Here is a 26,178-nt window from a genome sequence, read left to right as displayed (position 1 = left end):
TCAATCTAACAGTTGGATTTACAAAATTCACATTTAATATAAAGTTATTGAGCAGTAGTAAAAGTCACATTTAATCCAACCGTTAAATTGAAAACTCTTTACTCTTAAATCATATATACAAAATGTTATATTAATCGAAGATGATTTCTTATAAAATTAAATTAAATCTGTCGAAAACTTATATTTTCGATGAGAAAAATTTTGTAGGAAAAGCTATATTATTGATGGAATATTTCAGACAAATTTATATTTGTCGAAAATGTAAGAACTAATTTTAAATTTGATATGAAAATATTTGATATAACTAGATAAAATTTTAATTTAGTATTTTATTAATGGTTGATAATTAAAAAATAAAATAAGGATAAATACATTTTTTGAATTTTATATATTTGATTTAAGATACCTTACAAAATAACTCTTGGTAAAGTTATTCCGCTCAATAACTCATGGTTGTGTTGAATTTCATCAATCCAATTAATTGTTAAATTAAAAGTTATTAAATTTTACTAATAATTAATATAAAAAAACTAATTAGCTTTAGAATAAATTATTTTCTAATTAACAATATAATTGAAACATTAACTATTTTAAATTATTTAACTAAAATCTTATTGACAATTTACTATATGATCTTAATATTTTTGTATAACCAATATCTGGTTTTAAATTTGATATGAGAATATTATGATATAATTAGATAAGATTTTAAGTTAATATTTTATTAATGGTTGATAATTAGAAAATAAAATCAAGATAAATACATTTTTTGAATTTTATATGTTTGATTTAAGGTAAATAAATATATTAAATTAATTTATTTAAAATTTTAAAATTTAATTTATAAGTATGTAATAAATAAATATTTATAATTTTATAAATTATATTATCATTATAAATTATAAAATTAAATAATTAAATTATAATTTTAAATAGAAATAAGTAGATGTTAATTATAAAAGTAAGTACATATAAATAAAGAATAATTAAATATATTATTATTATTATTATTATTCGTAATATAAAATTATTATATATTATTATTATAGTACAACTATGAGATTGTATATTTGAGAATGATTTAAATGAATTAATTTGTACAAGTTATATTGACAACATACATATACATTTCGGTAGCTTACTCATCAAAACTTCACAGTTAAGCATGTTTCACCTGGAGTAGTACAAGGATGGGTCACCTTCTGGGAAATTTCCCAGAAATTGCGCAAGTAAGGATAAAATACGCTAAACAGTGAAATGTCGTGAAATAGAACTTTTGAGAGACCAAATATGAGGGTTGTTACCACTTTTTTCTGACGGATTTAAATCCGTCAGAAATTAGCATTTTTCTTGTAGTGAGGAGTACAACACATCATCCACTCCAAGGGACAACTTCCCAAGGAGGGTTTTTTCAACAAATTGGGCTCTCAGAACACCATAACTATCTTAATTCGGATAATGGGATGAGCAACTTTGAAAACTTCTCCTTTAGTCCTAGTGATCAACAACTCATCATCACAGCACAATCACATAGTTTTTAACACAATAATTCAACTATCAGCTCATTCATATAACATTATATGCAACTTGAATGTAACAACACATGCAACATCAACTGATGCATCGTCACGCATATACAACTAGGAGATCTCTTAACAACATTACCAGTCTAAGTGATTTCTATCCTACCAAACCAACCCAATCATTTTCATGCCCTAAGCGTCGGCTCGATCACAACAAAATGGGATACCAGTCCCTCCTCTGGTTTCTTGGGTCTTGTCACTTATACTAGGAAAGTTTGGTTCTATCATCAAGAGTAGTACAACTGTGTATAGGCTTACCACGACCTTGACATGCATTACCAAGTCATATATGAAGCCCACTGATTATCCTCAAGGAACCACGCAACCTTTCTAGGTACTTGGTTATAAGGGTTGTAGCCCTCGACCTCCTACCTTACACAACCACTAACTAAGGATTTGGAGGAGACTCAACACACCTCAAAACCTACTCCAAGAGATACACCTACTCAAGGAGGGTTTTCTAAACAGTGGCCAACCTGAGCACCACTCCAATATATCCTATGTGGGATCTTCAATTTTCAAAATAGTTTTCTCTCCTCAAATCTTAAGTTAGCCATCATGCTATAATGTCACACTGCATTCTTAGCATCCACACTGCATTCTTATAGCATCCACACCTCATGAAACATCTACTATATACATTACATCCAGTCAATGCATATAGAGATCAACAACATCAATCATTTACAGCATACCAATGCTTAACATCTCAACCAATAACAGCATACCTATGCTTAACATCTCAACCAATAACAGCATACCAATGCTTAATGTAACGACCCGCCATGGTCTCTACACTTAGTGGAATCGCAGAGAATATTAAACTGGATAATACATACATACAGGCATAAATATAAAGATCAAAATAATTAAGTTTCTGTATACAAAATAAAGCACCATATATGTACAGTCATCCCAAAATATTCCTTAGTGTCGATCAAGCACAGACAAAAATTGTTACCCAAAATGGTAACTCAAAACACGAGGCTCAACTCCTCGTCTCGCAGCGACCACCTCTACTCCAAGCTATCCCTGACCTGCTCCCATACCAAGTATGATCATCGCAGTTCCACCACATGGAAACAGAAGGGTAAGCTAGAGTTCAAAAATCAAACATACAAGTACAGAATATAATCTATACTACACATGCATCCCAATCAAGTCCCTAAGGAACCTTCCATCTCAATCAATCATCCATTCATCAAACATGAAGCCAAACACCGTACACTTCATCATCAGGACAATCATGCAATACATGCAACTCATGACAGATATCCATGCATATCAATCATCTAATGCGTCATCACGCATACACATAGGAGATCTCCATAATAATAGAGTTGTATAAGTGACATTACATCCTACCGAAACCACCCCAACCGTTTTCACGCCCAATGCGCTTGCTCGGTCACAGCTAAACAGGATATAATTCTCACTCGAGTTTACTCGGATGATGTCACTTACACAATTGGAAGTCCAGATCCACCGTCAGGTATAGCACAGCTGGGTACGGGCTTACCACGACCTTGGCATGCATAACCAAGTCAATTGTGGAGTTCGCCAACCGACTATCCGCAAGGATCCACGCACCTTCCCGAGTACTTGGTTAAGGGAATAACCCTCGACCTCATACCCCGCTTCAACACTAGCTAAGGACTTAGAGGAGACTCACCCAACCCAGTGGCCTATCTGAGCACCACTCTCCCAAATCCAGTGGCCTCCCTGAGCACCACTCTCATATATCAGTGACCTATCCAAGCACCACTCTCAAGAGACTTTATGTGAGCTCTTCTAGTTCGAAAATATTTTTCCTCTCCTCAAGTCCTAGGCTAGACTCATGCCATAGGCATCACATGTAATCATGCATCATACATCATAATGGTCTGCCCACCATCATGATCAACAATCATACACATGTCATAAGACATCACATGCAATAATGCATCATACATCATAAATGGTCTACCTACCATTATGATCAATAAACATACTCATATGAACTTATACACATGTCATATCATATTCAAACATTCATACGTATCATCACAAAGCATATGAATCACACCTCACCATACATCATATATCATACATACATGATCTAAAACTTCAACTTAAATCAATTATTTATAAATATAATCACGCACAGCGCAGTCAGCTCGCGCCTAGCCGAACACCAACCCAAGAGTTCTAAGCTCTTCCACGCCTGGCGCGCTCAACCTGCGCCCGACCTAAACCTAGTCAGAGAGTTTCAAAACTCTCATTCAAACCAACACATCCAGCCACATGCAAACACAAAACACAATGCATCCAACCTATGCTTCAAAATCATCAAAATCCTCCTTTTTCTCAAAACCTCAAAAATAAGATTTTCTTCAATCCATTTATGGATTCTCAGCATTCATGTATCAATTGAGCTTCTAAACTCACATGCAACCTAAACAACAAACAGTCTAGCTTCCCTTACCTGAAGATTGGCTCAGATAGCCAAAAACTGAATAAAAGTAGAATTTTCCTTCGTAGCTCAACCCGGAACTTCAATCTACCCAAAGCAAGCTTTCTAATCTGAATTTCAAGAAAAGACAGAAGGCATTAGTGGTCTAGAGGAGAAAATGAATCATATAGAGAAATTTGAGAGAGAAAAAAGCTCACAGACCTAGAGACCTTCTCTCTAAAACTTCTCTCTAAAAACTCGCATTCTCCTCAAGGCCCTCAACCCCTATTTATAGACTTTTCGGATTGGCCAGAACGGCATGTACCGATACTGGAACGGCCTGTTCTGAACTGCTTCGTCAAGTGAAAAAAAACTCATGCAGAACAGCCCGTTCTGAAATCAGAACGACCCGTTCTGGGACTCATCCAGAACAGCCCGTTCTGCATCCAGAACGACCCGTACTCCCTTCCAGAATGGCTCGTTCTCCATCCAGAATGGCTCGTTCTCCAACCAGAACGGCCCGTTCTCAACCACGAATTACAGACTAATTTAATAGCTTGGAACGGCCCGTTCCAAATTAGGAACGGCCCGTTCTGGGCTATTAAATCACCTATATTAGGCTTTTTAAAACAACTTGCTACGTTACACTTAACATCTCAACCAATAACAACATACCAATGCTTAATAATTTATACAATGATAGCATATCAATGCTTAACATATCAACCAAGAACAACATACTAATGCTTAATATCTCAACCAATAACAACATACCAATGTCTAACAATTTATACAATGATAGCATATCAATGCTTAATATATCAACCAAGAACAACATACCAATGCTCTCACCATTTCAAATACACAAGGACAACATCCCAATGCTTATTATCATTTCAAGTACACAAAGATAACATATCAATGTTCATTCTCATCATCCTATAATGCACAACATGCAAAAGACACAAGCATTCTATTCATGTTCACCAATTTCACCAATCATACAACCTGTACCACATGCAATTTATCAAAATCACATATTTCTACACTAACAACCTTCACCTAAAACAACCCATAGGGAGTTATACCACTCTAATCATTCTCATCCTTATCTCATATGAAAGATAAGAAGATTTTCTACAAATCTCATGCAGACACCAAGTCCTAATTCCACCATCTACCTTGTCAAAAAGTTGTAAAAATCGCAACTATTTTCCTAAACGCTGACAGCTTGACCTTTACTCTCTTAAAAGGTCATAACTAGAGTTCTAGACCTTCTTTTCGGGTGATTCCAGTGCCATTGGAAAGCTAACATCCAAGGCTACAACTTTCATGCATACTTTAAGACCAAATTCGGTCATCTACCCTCACCGCTGCAACGCTTTATAGCACTGGATTTCTGCCAGCTCGGTTTCCTTTCCACGACCATGACTGTGAATCCACGACCATGGCTGCAAGTTTCTACTACTCCATTTTCCCCCACAGCCATGGCTGCAAGTCTTTATCACTCCATTTTTCCCTCCCATGGCCATGGCTACAAGTCTTAGCCACTACATTTTTCCCCACGACCATGGCTGTGAATCCGCGGCTATGACTGCGAGTTTCTATCAGTTCATTTTTCCTCCACGGCCATGGCTGTAAGTCTCATAATTTTCAAAAATCCATGGTTTCACCTTCGATTTTCACTCAAAATCCAGCAATCTTTACCCGACCCTAAACATGATCTACCTTCATAATCTTCACTCATTTTGTTTATACAACTCAGAAATCCCAAGAAACACCACATGCATGCACCAAGATTCAAGAGATCGTCAAGAACAACCCCAAGGTTTCAGCTTTCAACATGCAACCAACCTAAATCCACCCCCTCAAAACCCAAATTTTCCAAGAATCCAACTAATATTTTGCTTCAATTCAAACAACAATCCACGATTCTAGCTTCCTTTACCTTGAAACGGAGTGAACGATGAACTCCGAGCTACTCCGAGGTTGAAGAAGAAGAAGAGAAATTATGATGCGAAACAACTTTGGACTTCAAGTTTTTCTACCTTCTCTACTATCCAATACCTATGTGAATCCTTGAATTTGAGAATCCACAACTGAAAAGAGTGAGTGAAAAGGGAAATAGAGAAGGAAAAAGAAAATAAGAGTGTGGGAGGAGGAGGGAAAGGCTTATGGGTTTTATGTATGTATGTTATTTTAATTATAATTAAATAATTAAATTTGATTTATTTAAATAAAATTAATTTATTAGATTATTTGGAGAAAAACTTCTTCTAAATACTACTTAATTAACTTTAAAACGATAATTTTTCTTTAATTATAATCTTATTTATTTATTTATTTAAATCAAATAATTTTCTAATATTATTATTTTTTATTTTTTACTTATTTTTCTCAAATAAATAAACTCATTTCTATTTTTTTTATATATTTTTATTTATTTAGTTTTCTCTTTTCTTTCCATCTTATTTTTCATTTATTTCTTTTCTATTATACACTGTGTTAATAAAGTTATATTATAAGGAAATAGTGTAGTGTATTAAAATTTTATACCCATCAAGGTTAAAACGTGTTCGGGCTTTATTGTCTCCTCTGGATTCATGCCGGGAAAAGCTGGTTTTGATGGATTTTATTATCTGCCTTTAGATTTCTTCTGCTTGTGGCGGGAGATCCATTTTTGTCTTCTTTTGGAATGCATACTGCAGCCTTTATTTTTCACCAGAAAACCGTCATTTTAATTCCTTCCACAGTGTGTATGTGTCATCTTCTTTTGCTGGTTTTGTGCGGAAAAGGTTTCTATTGTCATGACAGACAGTTAGGTTATTTTCACTGTAACCGAAGTGACCGGATAAAAGGATGGAGTCTCCATTCTTCGATCGTGTGACACAGCACCAGTGCTTGAGGTGACATGTGAAGATATCATGCATTATATAATATGGTTATTTCATTCAAAGGATCACATCTTTCCTACAGTTATGAAAATGTATATAAATCATGTTGTCCCTTAAAAAAAGTTATGATGAGAAATGAAACTTAAATTATAATAGTTTATTTCATATTAATAAATGTTTCATATGAGATGAGTCAAGAGCATGATACGATACGATAAATTATTCCATGTTTCGAGGGGCGCTGATCTAAGAGATTTGAGCTGAATTAATGGATTGGAGGAGAATTAATAAAATTTCCTGTGCTTAGCGAAGGTAAATTAAGGAAAAATTAAGATGATTAATTGGTAAGGTCCATGAATAAGATCATGCTCTCATACGAGAGAATTCTTGTGGAATTATGAGCATTTATTTAAATGAACTCATTTTGTGTTTATCCTTCATAATAGTAACAATATTTCATATTACATTAGGGTCATTATTATAGTTAACCGAAAATTATATCTGATTATGCATATATTATTTATTTTTACATAAAAATTTAATTATATTAAATATAATTTAAAAATATTAATTTGTATTTTTCTTCTAATTGTACTCTATCAAATAATTATAGTTTTTTTTTATATTTTATTATATTTTTTTCAAATCAAATTAGTTATCACTTATTTCCTTTTATTCCCCTTCCTTCCCAAGCAAAATATAGATAATCAATTTCTATATAATCTAATGAGAGATTGCGTTATACTATTATATTATATTATTGTTGTTCGACTGATTATATCATATATGACTAAATCAAATATATAAGTTGGATAGTTAATATTTTAAAATCAATTTTATAAAGATTTTGATTTATAATCATAATTCATTTTTTTTAAATGGTGTCAAAGTTTATTAATTATAATAATTATTGTTGGTCTTATCACACTACTCATTATCAAACTAATATCAAATTACTTACAAATGCTCAATTTTGTAAATCTTACATTCAAGGTGTTTAGTCTTAATTTGAGGAGTGTATTAGAAAGTCAACACCAATTACTAATATGACCTAAAATATATAAAAGGGAAACAACCGTTACCTTATAATTTTTTTTTTTATAAAATTGCATTAAACTCAAAAATAACTTTCTTAATAATGGTAGAATAATATTATGTGAATATAAATTAAGTTTATCTTATATATAAGTTAAAATTAATTTATATATAAGTTTATTTTTTATATAAATTTTTAAAATTTTGATTTTAATTTACTTATAAATTAATTTTTAACACGTGAAATAAATTTAATATATTAGATTTTGTTATTTTTAAACAGTATTTATCTATAAAAAATTACTTAAATAAGACCTAAATATAAAATTTATTATTTAAATTATTTTTTTTTATAGTTTTTAGTAACATATTATAGTAAATAAAGTAATCGAGAACATAATTAAATATTAGCTAATGTTCAATTTCATTTTGACATGTAGTAAACTTTATAACATAAATAAACGTCAACTGAAGTATTATATGAGTTAACTAATTTAAATGTACTAATAATGTAAAAATATAAAAATTATGATGCACTCAACCACTGAATTATGGATATGATAAATTGGTTGACTTTTGTTATAATTATAAAAAGAAAATGGTCATGTTTAATGAGATTTATAATGAGTTGAGAATGTATAATGTATCAAAATCGTCAAACTCAGGGACGGAGCCAGGATTTCAATACTGGGGGGCCGAGAATTGGAATGATCAAATGAGGCGCTACATTTTTTTAAAAAAAAAAAAATTCCAAAGTGATACCACATAGCAGGCCGTACCAGAAGTCCAAAAGTTGAATAAAAAAATAAATTTGGGTTATTCATTTAATTATACATATGAGTTTATATTAAAAATAGGGGGTGCCATATAGTAATATATATGTATATAAAAAAAAATTAAAATTGTTGGGGGGGCCGTGGCACCCGTAGGTCCCCCCTTGGCTCCGTCCTTGGTCAAACTCATATCACATTCTTATAAATGTTTGATTTATATAAAACTAGTATACAATATCAACTAAAATATAATACAGAATGATTTAAGGATTCTATTTGTTAAATTCATATTCCATACAAGTGTTTTGTTTCATCAAATTTCCACAGGTACCTGATAAGAAAACAAATCTTGATTGAGACGAAATTGGGTATTAAATAGGGTCATACGTTTTAGGAGGAGATATGTAATGTGGTTTATATATCATTTTATGAGAAATTAATATTTGTTGAAATCATTAAGTAGAATATATATATAAATATATACAGTTGGAATATTGGACCTTTCATCCGAAATGCAGTTGGAAATCAACCAGAAACGATGCTATGTCAAGTTTTTAAACACAAATTCGGCTCATAAATTAGAAATCGAGCATGTTATAAACACCCGTGATAGACTATTAGGTGTAATTATTTATAAGATTAATTTAAACCAAGGTAGGGCTTCATCGGTGGCAGAGGGTTCTTTAACTTGCCGTTGTCGGAGAAGAAGAATTTAGGTGAAAAGTGTAGTAAAGGGAGGATACAACTAAAACAATGGTTGTATGGTTGTAGGGAAGTATATAGTTTTTCCGCAGACCTAGTTTCTAAAACATTCATGTCATGGCCAAGTACAATTATTCAACAACCTTGTGCGTAGAATGGTCCTTAGTCATTTTATAGTTTCTTTTTAATTTTCTTGGTACAGATTACATATATTTTGTGAAGATAAAGACGTCCACGAAAGATGACGAATGAATTTCAAGCTATATTATTAGCAGAATTGATTAACACAAGTGATAAGGTTTTAAGATCCTAGGCACAATCCGAGATGACCCTAATAGCCCCTCACCAACCAAACATCCACAATTACTGTATTGTTTTGCAAACATCACGTACTCTTTCTGTATTTAAGAAGTTTAATAATATTGCATCGAAAATTCAAAAAAGAAAAAAAAACACTGTTTTTTTTTTTGGCCTCTTTGAAACCCTAAATTTACAGGTACAATATTTTAAATTTCATCATAATGATTTACTTCTAAAACTTTCAAATCATTTTTATCTTAAATCTATTATAAATCATATAAGTATTATTTAAGTAGAAAATAAGGAAATTGAGGGTTTTACTTTTACGAGGAGAAAAACAGATAGAAAGACTTAATTATAATAATTAAAAATTAAGGACAGAAGTCAGCAGAAAAAATATTAGAGGATAAAATCACTTAAAGTTATGCTATGACTTGGATGGTGTAAACTTATTTATAAACACTAATATATGTGAAGAAAATGAGAAGGTAAAATAAATTAAAAGTTTAATTTTTATTGAAGGTTTTTCTATATAACTTTACTAAAAATTAAGTGCTAAATAAGTTGAGTTTAATTTGTGGTTTTTTATTCATTTTATCTTTTATTTTATAAGTAATTATGAAGAAGTTTATTCAAATAAAATTTATATACACAATTAAGTCTATTTTAATTTAGTTATCAAAGTCTCGAACTTTTCAATATATCTCTATAGTTTTAGGGTGTCATTAGATTCTGGTTCCTTATACATTTTATATAATATTAAGTGTTTTTGATGATAAAAAAATTGATAATATTCTCTTTAAAAATTAGCAGAAACACAGTTTTGCTTGAAATAATGATTGTGCGTCTTTACTATTTTTTTTCTCTTAAAAAAAAATCAATAGTTTTTTCAAATGCATTTTCAACCTAAAAACATGTAAATATAGAAATTATATAAAATTAATTTAGTATAGTCTTAAATTTATTTTTCAAATTGATATAATTAAATTATAAAAGACACTAAATCATAATTTATCGTTATCCCTAATATAACTATCCATAAATGATATGTACGAGTGATAATAATACTCTTAAAAGTCATTGTCTCTAATTAATTAATATCAATTTAATATACATAAAAGTCAAGTCATTTCGTAACTTTAAACCATAGACATGAATGATGAATCCTACTCATTTTATTCTATATAACTCGTATTTATTTTATTTTCTTTAACGGAGTTAGGAGGGATACATGAAATCTTCTATATAAAAATAGTGTAATTATAATGATGAAATTTTAAGATGTTATTTATATTATCCTAATTTTTCACTACTAGATCCACTATAATAATTTTTTTTTTTAAAAATCATAAATCAACTTGTATCTTAAGCATATATTAAAAAAATAATATAAATATTATTAAATAAATAATATGCTAAAATTGTTAAAGAAAAAAGATATTATATTTCTGTAATAAAATTTGGGTAATTTAACAAAAGAAAAAGAGAGAAAATAAAATTTTGTTTTTTTAATCCATAGGAATCAAATTCAATATCAATAAATTTACATATACTCGTTGAATTTACCGACTTAAAAGGTGAAGTCTCATGAGAGGTCTCTCTTTTTAACAAATGATTTATTAGCACATAGATAATGTGAAAGAAGATTAGTTCTTGTTCCTATGTTAGGAGACACACCTTGCTTATTCTAGTTATCGCGATTTTGGTCCTTGGTCTAGGTCTTCTCATTCCGTTCTAGGTAGTCCGAGGAGGGGGAGATGCTTGCAAAAGACACTCCGACACTCAAGTAAGTGATCATCGTATTAAATGCGGTAGTTCAAGTTAGTTACGTACCTTGTTCGGGGTCTATTTATAGTAATTTTTGTTGAGCCGTAATTAGGGACTGGACTCCGGGAAATTAGAGGTTAAACTAGTGTATTAAGTAAATTAACCTCTCTTTAATTCACCTGACTTAATTCCGTGTCCTCGGATATGCAGATCCTGCTGACCGAGCTGATTGACCACGATTTTACCGAGTCGACCGGATCGGCCGAGCTAGATATGGTCGGCCGACATGATCGGTTACCATCCGGTATAGCTATGTAATCCTCAATTAACTAAGAATTGGATAAATGCACTAGTTTGAAGCAAAAGACTCATCTCAAATGAGTTGTAAGTTGTAATGCAAATATTAGCAAGTTATGTTGAACAAATTTAGGCAAAATATGAGTATGAAGTCCTGATTGTGGGTTGGGTTTGTCCTTTTTTTTTCCATATTTACGGAGTGGCATGGTACAACAAGTGACAACTTTTGTGTCAGTTTCGTAGCTACCAACGGGACCTAATCCTATCACCCTCTTTAAACCCCCCGTGTATCAGACAAGTCCATGTGATGTTTAATTAAATTCTTGGTTTTTCACCCACAACATAATTAAAATCTGCAAATGTATCGACACTTGCATAATCAACCTCACCCAACAGGCAAATAAGTGGAAACTGGACTCAAACCTAAACCAAAGTCGGAGGAACAACTTCTGAGCGCCGCCAGTGTAATCATTCAGAATGATAATCACAAGCCACCCTTAACACTTCACCTCCAACTTGCCAACTTCCCATAATTTTTTTATATTTTATTTCAAAATTAACCTACTAACACCTACCTGCAATGCAGCTTTATTCCTGCTCCAAAATTTTTACACCCTTTATTTGGATCTTTTTCGTGGCTGAATACATTCTTTATTTGGATGTATTGGGGTTAGCCATAGCTACTACGGTATTCGATTTTGTTTTCAGTTTTACAATGCTTGAAAATTTTCATGGAGCAGCGTGGGAGAGGAAATGCTTACCGTGAAGATCATAAATCCTATAATTGCTTACTCCAGTTTCATTAAAATCTCCAATCATAACGTTTACACGACCTAAAAAAAGCAACGCGCTTCATTCCTCTCTTGTCCACTATTGTATCATTTCTCGCTGTCTTGGAAACAGCCCAAGGCAATAAACTTGGAGTGTGCATGCTTGTTACTAGCTGGCACAAGCGGTCACCAATTTCAAATATGAATTTAAAATATTAATAATTTACATCACATTCCAACTATTTTAATATGAATAATTTTTCAAAATTAAAAGTTATTTTGTCGTCATAATTTGTGTAACTATTTTTAAGATTTAAGAAATACTATAATTAACTTAAATGATAAGTATGTAATAAGATACAAAAAAGAGTATTAATAAAGATATGTATAGTAATTTCAAAAATACATGATATATGTTAATAAATTGCGATTATATGATTATTTGGGGATTTAACAGTAAATATGTTGAGTGAAGTGATTCAACGAGGAAAAGCATGTACATGTGGGGTTGGGCAATAGTGACTCTTTAAAAGTCTTCGGTTGTAGGACGATAGTGGTCCGGCAAGACTAGGCCTAGTTATTAAGATAGAGATGCGAAAAGTTAATTGAGTACAAAGGTTAGTAATGTTCTTTTGAAAAGTGGGATATCTAAGAATGCTACTATATTCATGCTCATGCCTGCTTCATTGAACACTGTATAATGCGATATGAAGGACAGACAAAGTAGAAATTATCATCCTGTCATGCATGAACATTATGCAGTTGCTCCAAAGACTTGCAGTGAGCTACTGTACTCTATTAACTAGAGATTACCTTTAAACTAATAATTAAAAACAATGACAGGGAGTAAGGAGACATAACCACGTTAAACGTATATGTGTATAGTTTATGACTTAAATATCTTGACCTACGATTTTTAAAAATTGTAATTGGTACTACTTAAGCTATGTGGTTTTTAATAATTTTTTAAAGAATTTATAATAAGTGTTGCTAACTTTCAAACACGTACATAGTGCTAGCTCTAGTTGTGTATTACAAAAGTTCAGAATTTGTATTTATACAATTTTTTTTTGCATATAAACATTTAAAGAATAAAAAAGTGATAATTAGTAAAAAAAAATGTAACAACATAATTGAGCAATGAAAAACTTAAAAAAAAAATGTTATAAGCATGTACACTCTGTTTAATAGAGCGGAAATATATATATATATATATATATATATATATATATATATATATATATATATATATATATATATATATAAGTGGGTGTTAATGAAAATGGAGAAATAAGTCAGTTTATTTGATATCATGGAAGTAAAATAAGTGAAATTAAGATGTTAAAACACAATTTTATATTTATCTAAATGAGAGTAGAAATTGTAACGGATTATAAATAAAGTATTTTTCATTAAAATTATATTTTTTGTTGGTGACTCGCTTGTTAATATGTAAGTGTGAATGAAAATCTTGCATATTATATATAATTGAGTATGTAAAGTAGCATATATGCAAAAAAATCTATGAACATGATTATAATTTTGAGTTAAAATGTAATATTAAATTTACTTGTATTATTTATAACTTGTTGATGTCTTGTTGTCTATCCGATTGAACTTGAACTACTTCTTGTAAATGGTATTTGATGGCCACAAGAACCTTCCTTTACCATGTGTCTTTCTTTCAACAGATAGCCTTGTATTGTTATTGTTGTTGCTGTAGTTTTGATTGATTAAGACTAAAGTTTAATTATTTAAATCAGGTACATATTTGATTAAGTCATTGGAATGTATTTCTGTGACGGATATAAGAGGATTCTAACTTTTATATTAACTTTTATCATCTTTTTCAATACAAAATCATAAACTCTATATTATTATTTTTCTTAAACCAATCATGCTTAATTTCACACTATTTTTAACTCATTATTATTCACTTTTTTTTTCTTTATTTGTCTCTATTTTATTTTTTACTTATATATATAAACAAATGCATCGGTAGAAAGTAATATAAAAAAGACTAAATAAACATCGCACACAATATAACTCATAAGTAAAATAATGGTAATTTTTAGACGCAAAGTTAAACATAAAAAAGTAATCCCTAGTTTGACTTTGTGTGTGAAAATACTCTTTTGGAATTGTGATAATCACAACACCACGAGTATTATTAAGATGGATTGGATAGCCGTGACAAAAAAAAAATAGAAAAATTGATTTACTACATTTAATTTTAATTAATTAAACTATTTAACTGTAAAAGCACATCAAAATACACATTACGGTAAATAATTTATTTAGTCACCATATTTAAAAAAAAAAAAAACAGGTAGTGCACGGGCCCATCAATAAATAAAATAAACAACAGTAATAACTTGAGTACCAATAATCCAGAAAAATACCAAGCAGGTAATTATAGTTTTGTCTCATTGCTTTTGTCTTTCTTCTCTTAATATTTCGATTCTTGTGTTAGACATCCATGATTAAATGAAACACTTCCCAATATCCCCACCAACACAGGAAAATAAAATAAAATGAACAATAGTAATACTCCAATAATCCAGAAAAATAGAAAGCAGATAGTAGTATTTACTATAGATTTGTCTCATTGTTTTTAGTCTTTCTTCTCTTAATATTTGTGTTAGACATCCATGATTAAATGAAACACTTCCCAATATCCCACCAACACAAGAAAATAAAATAAAATAAAATAAAAAATCCAGCTATATCCATGTTGCCGTGTGCAATCACACAGCACTCTCCTATAAATAACACCACACTCAACCAAATTCAAGGCAGCATCACAACAAAACCAAACCCTTTAGCTCTTTGCAAAATATCATCGCAATTTTTTAAGTATTACCATCGCTTTTCCATTTCATCATCAAAACCATGGAGGATGCAATGAGGCGTCTCAACGGGGCTGACCCCAAGATCGACGGAGGAGGAGTCGCCGACAACCCGAAGCGCTCCGCCGTAAACAAGAGAGCCCTGCGAGAAAACGACGGCGGCGGCGGAGCGATGAGGTACCGCGGCGTGAGGCGTAGGCCGTGGGGGCGGTACGCCGCCGAGATAAGGGACCCTCAGTCGAAGGAGAGGCGGTGGCTTGGCACCTTCGACACGGCGGAGGAAGCCGCCTGCGCCTACGACTGCGCCGCCAGAGCCATGCGCGGGCTCAAGGCTCGCACCAACTTCGTGTACCCTACTTCTCCGGTGAACCCTTGCTCCGCCACCGAACACTTGTTCCCTTCCTTCAACTTCCCGAAACATGTACACTCTCAGAAACCACCCTTCGCCAACAACCACCAGCACCGCCACTTCACCTTTGACCCTCACGCCGTTGACTTTTCAGCGCCGCGAAACCCTTCACTCAACATGCTCCTCTTTCGCGACCTCATTAACCCTTCCTCCAACCCTTCTTTGCTTTCCTCCACTAACAACCACTTCCACAACAACAAAACCCTCGCTTCCTCTCTCTCCTCGTTACCTTCGCCTTCTTCTCTCGCTCCTTGTTACAGTAATACTTCTTTCGGAGCCTCGTCTTCTGATAACATCAACACCCTTTGCGGAACTAGTTTCGCTGATGATAATGATGGTTCTGGATTTTTCTCCAGGGAGTCTTCCGATTCGGGGTTGTTGGAAGAGATAGTTAACAAGTTCTTGCCCAAAACGAAGCCTAATAAATCAGATGGTCTTCCCAAAATGGAGACTTTCAGTTTTCGGAACCCTCAGGAGTCGCTTCTTCCTCCGCTTGTTTCTGACTCGACGGTTGTTTCCACCGCGCAATGTTATAATAGTGACACGAAGAAGGGGTTTCCAAAGAATGAAAATTTAAGTGTTTTTTCTTTTGATCATCATCACCAGGGTTTTCCCATGCAGCAATTGGACAACTTTAATAATGGGTTTAATAGCTTGCAGGGTGTGAGTCTGGGGAATGAACAAGTCATGATGAATCATGCAGAGAACTGTGTCGTTGATGATGTTTTCCCGTACCCAGAGCTGCTTAATGCTTTTGCAATCAGGATGCAAAATGCTTAGTTCATGTTTTGCTAGTGTTGTTGACGTTCAATTCTAGCAGCATGATTTGATAATTTTACTTAGTTTGTATATGCAATTCAGGGTGTTGAATCTGCCTCTTAACGTTGGTGTGGTCTTTCAATTTGCAACCAATTAATCTTTAGGGTTTTGTTATTCCTTGGTTAAGCAAGGTTAGTTTGTTTGAGCTTACTATGTAGTATGCCTCTGGCTCCTATTATGTATGGATAGTTTGGAAGCAATATATGTTAGTATTGGTATGTTGGATAATCTTGAAATTGTGAAGTTTATCAATGATTTTGGTCTGTCTACTCTCCACTACTCTATGCTTTCTTTTTGTTTTTTCTACTCTGATAACCGTTTAGTTGATGAAAAGGGGTTAATGAGTCAGACGCACTGAGGTGAATTTAGTTCCTGGCTTTGTGTTCGTTTAGTAGATGATAATAGCTTCTGCGTTGACCATGGAAGTTGGAACTAGAAAAGTTGGTTATGATGTAGTACTTTTTTCCTGCTTTGTATGGATCTGTATATTCTTCCTTTTCTTGGGAGAAGATATGGTTTCAATAATGCCTGGTTGTGCTGTCCTTTTCTGCTTAGTGTTTGTTTATTGCGGGATTGTGATCTAAAGGATGCAAAAACCCTAGGGAGAATAATGGTATGTTACTGTTATAGTATTGAAGTCTTCTGGGAAAAAGTGAAGCACTGAAGCTGCTTATTCATCGAAAAGGTAATATCTGCCAGGGTGAGGATTTTTGGTTACACGACAAAACATCAAGAAGATTGTGTAGTAGGGCCTTGGACATACACTACTTTGGTAATGGAAGCACAAAAAAAACCTTAGAAGAATGAAGTTCCTCGTGCCACCAGTTGGAAATAGCAAATAATTAATGGCATGTTTTTTGTTTCCAGTTCGAAAGCTTCGTTTAAAAAGAAATTTAAAAAGTTTCTTGTTTTGTTTTAGTTGATCATCATAAACTGAGTTATGTTTTGCTTTTGGTTCGAAACACAGTTTGAAATGGAAAGAGAGATAGGATTGCTTTTGTAAACTCAATTTGCAAAGTTAACATTCATCGGGGCAAGACCGATATTGTATATGCTATATATGCTAGTGATTTAAACATGTTTACAAATTTTTATCTAACCGTAACATGTTCTAAATCTTCGATAACCACCTACGAGGTAGCAGTTCAGGTATGGACCAAGTTGTCTTACAGAATTTAATCAAGGAGGGATAACTACGATATTTACAATAGTTGATGGGTCTCTAATTCTTGAACAGGCGAAAGAAGACAAAATTTGAATTGGATGCAGAGTAATGACTATGCTATGCAAATTGAATCACAATATTGTTCTAATGTTTTGACTTTATTAAAAATGACATAATTGAAATAAATAGGGTTCAGGACCACAATATACATTAGTAAAGTTGAAGTTGTGGAATTTAGTGGAAAATGAATTAGTTAGCTGGGACTTTGTCATTATCATAATGAAGAAGGGTTATGTGGAGGTCCGTGAAATATTTGATTTTGATTGAGAAACAAGAAAAGCAAGTGTGTTACGATATCTTGTATTGAATTCGTGAACAAACTTGCCCAAATTTATTAGCAATTGAAAGAACTGGTTGAAGATCCAGAAGAGTTAAGAGTTCCTCTCTTTGTCAAAAGATTTTGCAATTAAATGAGTTCAAATATTATGTTTCAAAAAGAAAAAAAAAAAGTAATTCCATTTGATTTTTTTTTATTTTTACATTATATGCTTATAATATTTGAGTGTTTTCAAATTGTTTCAAAATATTAAGAGTGTTAATTATTTTTTAATATTATCCTCATTATTAGTATCATCTCACCTAAATACTTAAAGTGATTTTAAAATTATATTTTAACTTTTTAAATAACAAAAAAAGTAGTATAACTTCGTTAAATACATCTTTTTATCATAGTAGTTCTCTTTCTAAAATGTATGGATTATTTTAAAGAAAATAAATGAGAAGGTCGGAATTAGAGATAATGATATTTTCCTCGAGAATTCCAAACCCCCACCCCCCCCCCCCCCCCCTCCCCGGTTCTCCTTCCCCTTCCCCTTTTGGTGTTTACAAATTATTTATTCCTTTTTGAAATCAGATGGTGTGTGTTTAATTTATTTTAGATAAATAATTATTCATATTTTTCTATTCTTCTCCAGGGAGTTTAAACAGATGATTTATTTCTCATAATCGCGAAATTAACATGGGCCAAGAGAAAATGCCGTTTTTGCTTGGATCCAGACAAGAAAAGTATTTGTTGATATATCAGTTATCAAATTATATAATTTGATTTCTTCTCCTAAAAGCTTAGAAAATCATGTAACGACCCGACTGGTCACTACGCCCGGCATAACACACTAGAAACACCAGACAGATAGAACAAGTATATAAATATAGGATCTAGAATATATAGATATACAAGGTTCCAGTCTGACTAGAGTTAAAGTGTACTAAAGAAAAATACAACCAAATGCTACTATCCCACGTAGCCACAAGCAAAACAACATCGCCAAGCAAACAGCTGCAAGGTCCACCAACCTCACCACAAGACGCACATTTATTCCTGCCCTGCTCCCATACATAGTATGATCATCGCAGTCCAAAAACATGGAAAACAACAAAAGGGTAAGCTAGTGAAATTAAAATTCAGCATACAATTATATAAATGTCAATATAAATAACAACAGGTACAGTTATCAGCACACTTGTACAGCTTATACCACTCAATAATATCAGCACCGCAATACGGCAATATCAGCACTGCTTAGCAGCAACAACAGCACCACTCTAGTGGCTATAACGGCACCGCAATGCGGCAACAACAGCACCACTCTAGTGGCTATAACGGCACCGCAAAGCGGCAACAACAGCACCGCCTTAGCGGTTAGAATCAGCACCACATGTGTGGCTAACAACAGCACCGACTTAGCGGCTATAATATCACCCCACCCAGCATATCTCAGCATAGTACAGCACAGCACAGCACAGCAATTCAACAAAATTATTACTTTCTACAATTCAGCCCAACGGTCTATAATTCCGCTATACTATATAATTTCTCTTATTAATCCATTGATTCCAGCTCAACAATACACCTCTAATACAACTAACCTATTTATCTCAGCTTTATCCCCTAATCATCACAACATATTCATCAAATTCGCTTGGTTCAGCATATAACATCATTGATTAACAATTTCGGCACAACTCAACAGTCAACATCCTATAGATCATCATCTCCTTGCGCGCCCGGCGCACTCGAGGTTGTGCCCAGCGCGACTCAACCCGAGAGCACCAAGGCTCTCCCGCGCCTGGCGCAATTCCAAATTGCGCCTAGCGCCTGTCTGGCAAAGACTCAAGGAGTCTCGTGCGCCCAGCGGAGCCTAACCCGCGCCCAGCGTGGGGAAGGCAGAGACCTACCAGGGTCTCGCGCCCAGCGCAATTCACAATTGCGCCCGGCATGCCCTTGGCAGAGACTCCCAAGGAGCCTCCGCGCCCAGCGAGTCCAAAAGTGCGCCTAGCGCAGTCCAAGTATCCCAAAAACGTGTTACTCTTGACATCGCGCCCAGCGCAGCTCGAGTCACGCCCGACGCGGGCCAACCAGAGACCCCCATTTGCAAGCTCGCCCAGCGCACACAGCCTTGCGCCCGGCGGGCTTGCCTAAACAGAGTCTCCTGGTGGTCGCGCGCCCGGCGCGAAGAACAGCACTCAGCGCGAACTCATCAGTAACTTCCCCAAGTTCGAAAAGTTGCTCAAAACCTGCAAATCTTAACAACAAACAAGCATGCAATCCAGCCAAAATGTCACATTCTCATCAAACATCAAGAAAAATACCTCATTTTCCACATGCAACCACAATCCAAGAATTTCCTCAAAATTTCTCAAAAATCCTGAAAACCCCAAAATCTTAACTTTAGAAGTTCTCAACCAAAATCATCAGTTCTCAGCCGGTTAAATGAGTCCCCAGACCCCCTTTTAACCAAACCACAGCATAAAACTAACTTCCCTTACCTTGAATCCAGAAATTTGAGCTCCGGGCACTTGAATGAAGAAGGAGAACGAAAGGGAGTTTGAACAAAGAGGAAGAACAAGCTTGGGGACTCAGCTCTCGGACAAGGAATCAGTTCTCCTACCGCTTGCACCTAGAGTCACCAAGATTCACCACAGGGAATTTTGAGAGAAAAGAAATGAGTAAGGGTTGAGGAGAAGAAAAATAAGTGAAGGAGGAGGTGAGTGGGAGAGAGAGAATGGGGTCTCACATCCTCCCCAACAACGCGAGTTTTCGTCCCCGAAAACAGACTTACTTGGGAAAAGAAACGGATACTGATCTCGGCACTGCTGCTCAACTTCCCAAGTAGCCTCACCAGTAGTTGCATCCCACAACAACTTTACCAGAGGAATGGATTTGCCTCTCAGCTCCTTCAGCATATGATCAACCACCGCCACCGGCAACTTCTCAAATGTCAGATTTCCCTTCACTTGAACATCATCCAGCTCCACCACATGACTCGGGTCATGAATGTACTTCCTTAGTTGAGACACATGAAATACATCGTGTAGGTTTGAAAGAGACGGTGGCAAAGCCAATCGATAAGCGACCGGACCCACACGCTGTATTATCTGATAGGGACCCACGAATCTTGGTGTTAACTTCCGAGCCTTCAGCGCTCTACCCACACCAGAAGTCGGAGTCACCTTCAGAAACACATGTTCCCCCTCAGCAAACTCCAAAGGCTTACGCCTTTTGTCAGCATATGATTTCTGCCTACTCTGGGCAGTCCTCATTTTCTCCTGAATCATCTTCACCTTCTCAGTAGTCTGTAGGATCAACTCCGGTCCCACAACCACTGACTCACCATCCTGATACCAGCACAGAGGAGTCCTACATCTCCTGCCATATAAGGCTTCAAACGGCGCCATCCGAATACTAGCATGGAAACTGTTGTTGTAAGTAAACTCCACAAGCGGTAATACTTCCTCCCAACTACCCAAGTGATCTAACATACAAGCCCTCAGCAGATCCTCCAAGGACTGGATTGTCCTCTCCGACTGACCATCCGTCTGCGGATGATAAGCAGAACTCAGCTTCAACTTTGTGCCTAAAGCTTGGTGTAGACTCTGCCAGAATCTGGAAGTGAACCTCGGATCTCGGTCGGAAATAATACTGGAAGGCACCCCGTGCAACCGTACTATCTCCCTCACATACAACTGTGTCAGCTTCTCTAAGGACCACTTCATGTTGACAGGCAAGAAATGCGCACACTTGGTCAACCGATCAACAATTACCCAGATAGCATCACTATTCCTAGCGGACCTAGGCAACCCCACAATGAAATCCATAGTAATGCTATCCCACTTCCATTCCAGAATTTCCATCAGCTGCATTAACCCACTCGGGTTCTGATGCTCAACCTTTGCCTTCTGACAGGTCAAACAGACCGCCACATACTCAGCTATCTCCCTCTTCATACCAGACCACCAGAAAGTCTTCTTGAGGTCTTGGTACATCTTAGTCATACCTGGGTGTATGCTAAGTCTACTTTTGTGGCCCTCCTCCAGCACAGCTCTCTTCAGCTCAGCATCCTGAGGTAGGCAAATCCTGCCCCTAAACCTCAAGATCCCATCTTCTCCCAGCTCAAAACCAGCAGCTTTCTCGGTGCCCAATAAACCAAGAAGTCTCACCAATTCCTCATCCTGCAACTGCTTGAGTCCAACCTGCCTCAAGAACTCATTAGTTATGGTAACTGCCCCACAACTAATGTGATCCTGAGCTAACTTCACACAGAGATTCAAATCTCTGAACTTCTCAACCAGCTCCAGCTCCCTCACCATCATGTTCGACATGTGGATGGATTTCCTACTTAGTGCATCTGCCACCATATTGGCCTTGCCCGGATGATACATCAACTGAAAATCATAATCCTTCAGAAACTCCATCCACCGCCTCTGCCTCATGTTCAGCTCTTTCTGATCAAATAAGTACTTCAGACTCTTGTGATCACTAAAAACGTTGAACCGAGCACCATATAAATAATGCCTCCAAATTTTCAAGGCAAACACTACAGCTGCTAACTCTAAGTCATGAGTGGGATAGTTCCTCTCATGAATCTTCAGTTGCCTTGAAGCATATGCCACCACTCTCCCGTTTTGCATCAGCACACACCCCAGACCCTGATGAGAAGCATCACAGTACACGTCAAAAGGCTAACCAGAATCCGGTAACACCAACACAGGAGAAGTAGTCAACCTTCTCTTCAACTCCTCAAAGCTCCGCTCACAGGCATCTGTCCAAATAAACGGCTGCTCCTTCCTCGTCAACTGGGTCAGAGGCGCTACTATCCTAGAGAACCCTTCAATGAACCTCCGATAGTAACCCGCTAAGCCCACAAAGCTCCGTATATCTGTGACAGTCCTCGGGCGCTCCCACTGCAATACCGACTCCACCTTAGCCAGATCAACAGCAATCCCCTCAGCTGAAATCACGTGGCCCAAGAACTTCACCTCATCCAACCAGAACTCACATTTTGAAAGCTTAGCATACAATTGCTTCGCTTTCAAAATCTCCAACACTGTCCTCAAGTGCTCTCCATGTTCCTCCGGGGTCCTTGAATAGATTAAGATATCATCAATAAACACTACCACGAATTTATCCAAGAACGACCGGAAGATCCTGTTCATGTAGTCCATGAACACTGCGGGGGCGTTGGTCACACCGAACGGCATCACAACATATTCATAGTGACCATACCTAGTCCTGAAAGCAGTCTTCGGTATGTCACCCTCCTTCACCCTAATCTGGTGATATCCTGACCTCAAGTCAATCTTAGAAAACACCGACGCGCCCCTCAGCTGATCCATTAAGTCATCTATCCGGGGAAGTGGATATTTGTTCTTAATGGTCAATTTGTTCAGCTCCGGTAATCAACACACAGTCGACTACCCCCATCCTTCTTCTTTACCAACAACGCAGGGGCACCCCACGGCGAAACACTCGGTCGCACCAACTGCTTTTCCAATAAGTCCTCCAACTGACCTTTCAGCTCAGCCAGCTCAGCAGGAGCCATCCTATAGGGAGCTACTGACACTGGTCCTGCACTTGGAACCAAGTCAATGCTGAACTCCATCTCCCTAACAGGAGGCAACCCAGGCACCTCGTCAGGGAACACCTCGGCATACTCCCTCACCACATCGATACCAGCTAAGATCCTCTCGGTCTCCACACTCATGGCAGCAAGCAGAAGACAGCACTCCGCCCCATCCCTCATCAAGGACTCAGCTTGGACAGCTGAGATCAACAGCTCATCCTCCTCTTGAGGAAAGATTAACCGCCTATTGGCACAGTCTATAAGGATGCGATTGGCAGACAACCAATCCATCCCTAAGATTATGTCAATATCCACCAAAGGTAAACAAATCAAGTTCACCTTGTACTTCTTCTCATTCACCACAACTGGACAACCCACGCATAATTCAGAAGCGATCACAGAAGTAGAAGCGGGCGTCGACACAAGTAGTCTCAACCCCAACTCACACACAGGCACACCCAACAAAGCAGCACATGCATATGATATAAATGAATGCGTAGCACCAGAGTCAAATAGAATCATCACATCCTTACCAGCGGCCTTGCCCTTCCCCTTCACAAGATCAGAAGAAGTCGAAGCCTCAGCACCCGTCAAAGCAAATACCCTACCAGCAGTAGTAGGTCTGTCACCCCTCTGTGTATCAGCTCTCTGTGCACTACTCCTCTGAGTATCAGCCCTCTGTACATTACTCCTCTGAGTGCTCCTCTCTGGTCTATCCCTCGTAGGACAATTTGCCGATTCGTGGCCCATCTGATGACATCTGAAGCAACGGCTCTCCGTGTGCGGACAGTCCTTGATAAAGTGGGGCCCAGCACACCTAAAACATCTCAGAGTAGCACCTCCACTCTGTCTACCTCCACTAGCAACACTGGAAGATCGCCTAGAAACAGAACCCCCTTGCTGTGGTTGGGGCCTGTCATATGGTTTCCTTTGACTCTCACCCTTCTTGGACCCAGATGGTCCCCCAATAGTCCTCACCGCACGGTTGCCACCTTCCAACTGCTCAACTACCTTCGCCTTCTCCACTAAGGCTGGGAACTCCGTGATGGCCATAGGCACCACCATCCTCTTCAGCTCATATTTCAATCCATCTGCAAATTTCCTGCATTTCCAAGCCTCAGGCATACCCTGCGAATAAAAACGGGCTAGGTGCTCGAATTTTATCGCATACTCTGATACTGTCATCCCACCCTGATGCAATCGCATAAACTCTGCCTCCTTGGCATGCCTCACGCTTTCCGGGAAGAACTTCTCCATAAACACTGTCCGGAAGCACTCCCAATCAACTGTAACTCCCCTAGCAGCAAGCATCTGATAGGTGCCTCTCCACCAATGTTCAGCCTCCCCAACAAGCATGTATACAGCGTATGCTAACCTCCTCTCTGGAGGACATCCCAGTACTGTAAAGATCTTCTCTAATTCACGGATCCAGCGGTCAGCCACTTCTGGATCCGCATCTCCTGCAAACTGTGGAGGATTACACTTCCGGAACTCAGCAAGATCCCGGCTCTCCTGTGACCCTGCAGGTCTTGCTGCACTAGCTGCAGCTCTCTTAGCCTCCATCCTAGCAAAATAGGCATTTTGCTGTTGCATAGCCATGGCCGACATCTCTAGGGCACGGGCTATCTGCTCATTTGTCCTAGTCATCTTCTACAAAGGTAACAACATCTTTAGTAAACAATAACTAAACCACACAAAATCAACAGCACAACAAATCACCACAACAATTTCAGCACAGCAGATTTCAGCACAGCAGACATCACATCAAAACAACACAGCACAGAGCTAACACAACAAAAAGCCTAAAGGGACCACCCCCAAAGAGTGTCCACTAGACTCGAACTGCTCTGATACCACTAAAGTGTAACGACCCGACTGGTCACTACGCCCGACATAGCACACTAGAAACACCAGACAGATAGAACAAGTATATGAATATAGGATCTAGAATATATAGATATACAAGGTTCCAGTCTGACTAGAGTTAAAGTGTACTAAAGAAAAATACAACCAAATGCTACTATCCCACGTAGCCACAAGCAAAACAACATCGCCAAGCAAACAGCTGCAAGGTCCACCAACCTCACCACAAGACGCACATCTATTCCTGCCCTGCTCCCATACATAGTATGATCATCGCAGTCCAAAAACATGGAAAACAACAAAAGGGTAAGCTAGTGAAATTAAAATTTAGCATACAATTATATAAATGTCAATATAAATAACAACAGATACAGTTATCAGCACACTTGTACAGCTTATACCACTCAATAATATCAGCACCGCAATACGGCAATATCAGCACTGCTTAGCAGCAACAACAGCACCACTCTAGTGGCTATAACGGCACCGCAAAGCGGCAACAACAGCACCACTCTAGTGGCTATAACGGCACCGCAAAGCGGCAACAACAGCACCGCCTTAGCGGTTAGAATCAGCACCACATGTGTGGCTAACAACAGCACCGACTTAGCGGCTATAATA

General features: G+C 36.5%; 1 protein-coding gene across 1 annotated transcript; it reads left to right on the top strand.

Moving 5' to 3' along the window:
• The first annotated feature begins 15,329 nt into the window (after window positions 1-15,329).
• LOC109801290 (ethylene-responsive transcription factor ESR2) lies at window positions 15,330-16,877 on the top strand. Its single transcript, XM_020362323.3, has one exon. The coding sequence runs from the start codon at window positions 15,445-15,447 to the stop codon at window positions 16,588-16,590; it is 1,146 nt and encodes a 381-aa protein (XP_020217912.1). The 5' UTR covers window positions 15,330-15,444; the 3' UTR covers window positions 16,591-16,877.
• The last annotated feature ends 9,301 nt before the right edge of the window (window positions 16,878-26,178 follow it).

The sequence above is a fragment of the Cajanus cajan genome, chromosome 11 (assembly GCF_000230855.2).
Source record: "Cajanus cajan strain Asha chromosome 11, NIPB_CcT2T_4, whole genome shotgun sequence".
Classification (NCBI taxonomy): domain Eukaryota; kingdom Viridiplantae; phylum Streptophyta; class Magnoliopsida; order Fabales; family Fabaceae; genus Cajanus; species Cajanus cajan.
The sequence above is the reverse complement of the archived record's forward strand: the minus strand, read 5'-3'. Positions and strand labels throughout refer to the sequence as shown.

What these genes read in the sequence shown, in the direction of transcription:
- LOC109801290 (XM_020362323.3), top strand. Translation starts at nt 15,445, where the DNA reads ATGGAGGATGCAATGAGGCGTCTCAACGGGGCTGACCCCAAGATCGAC.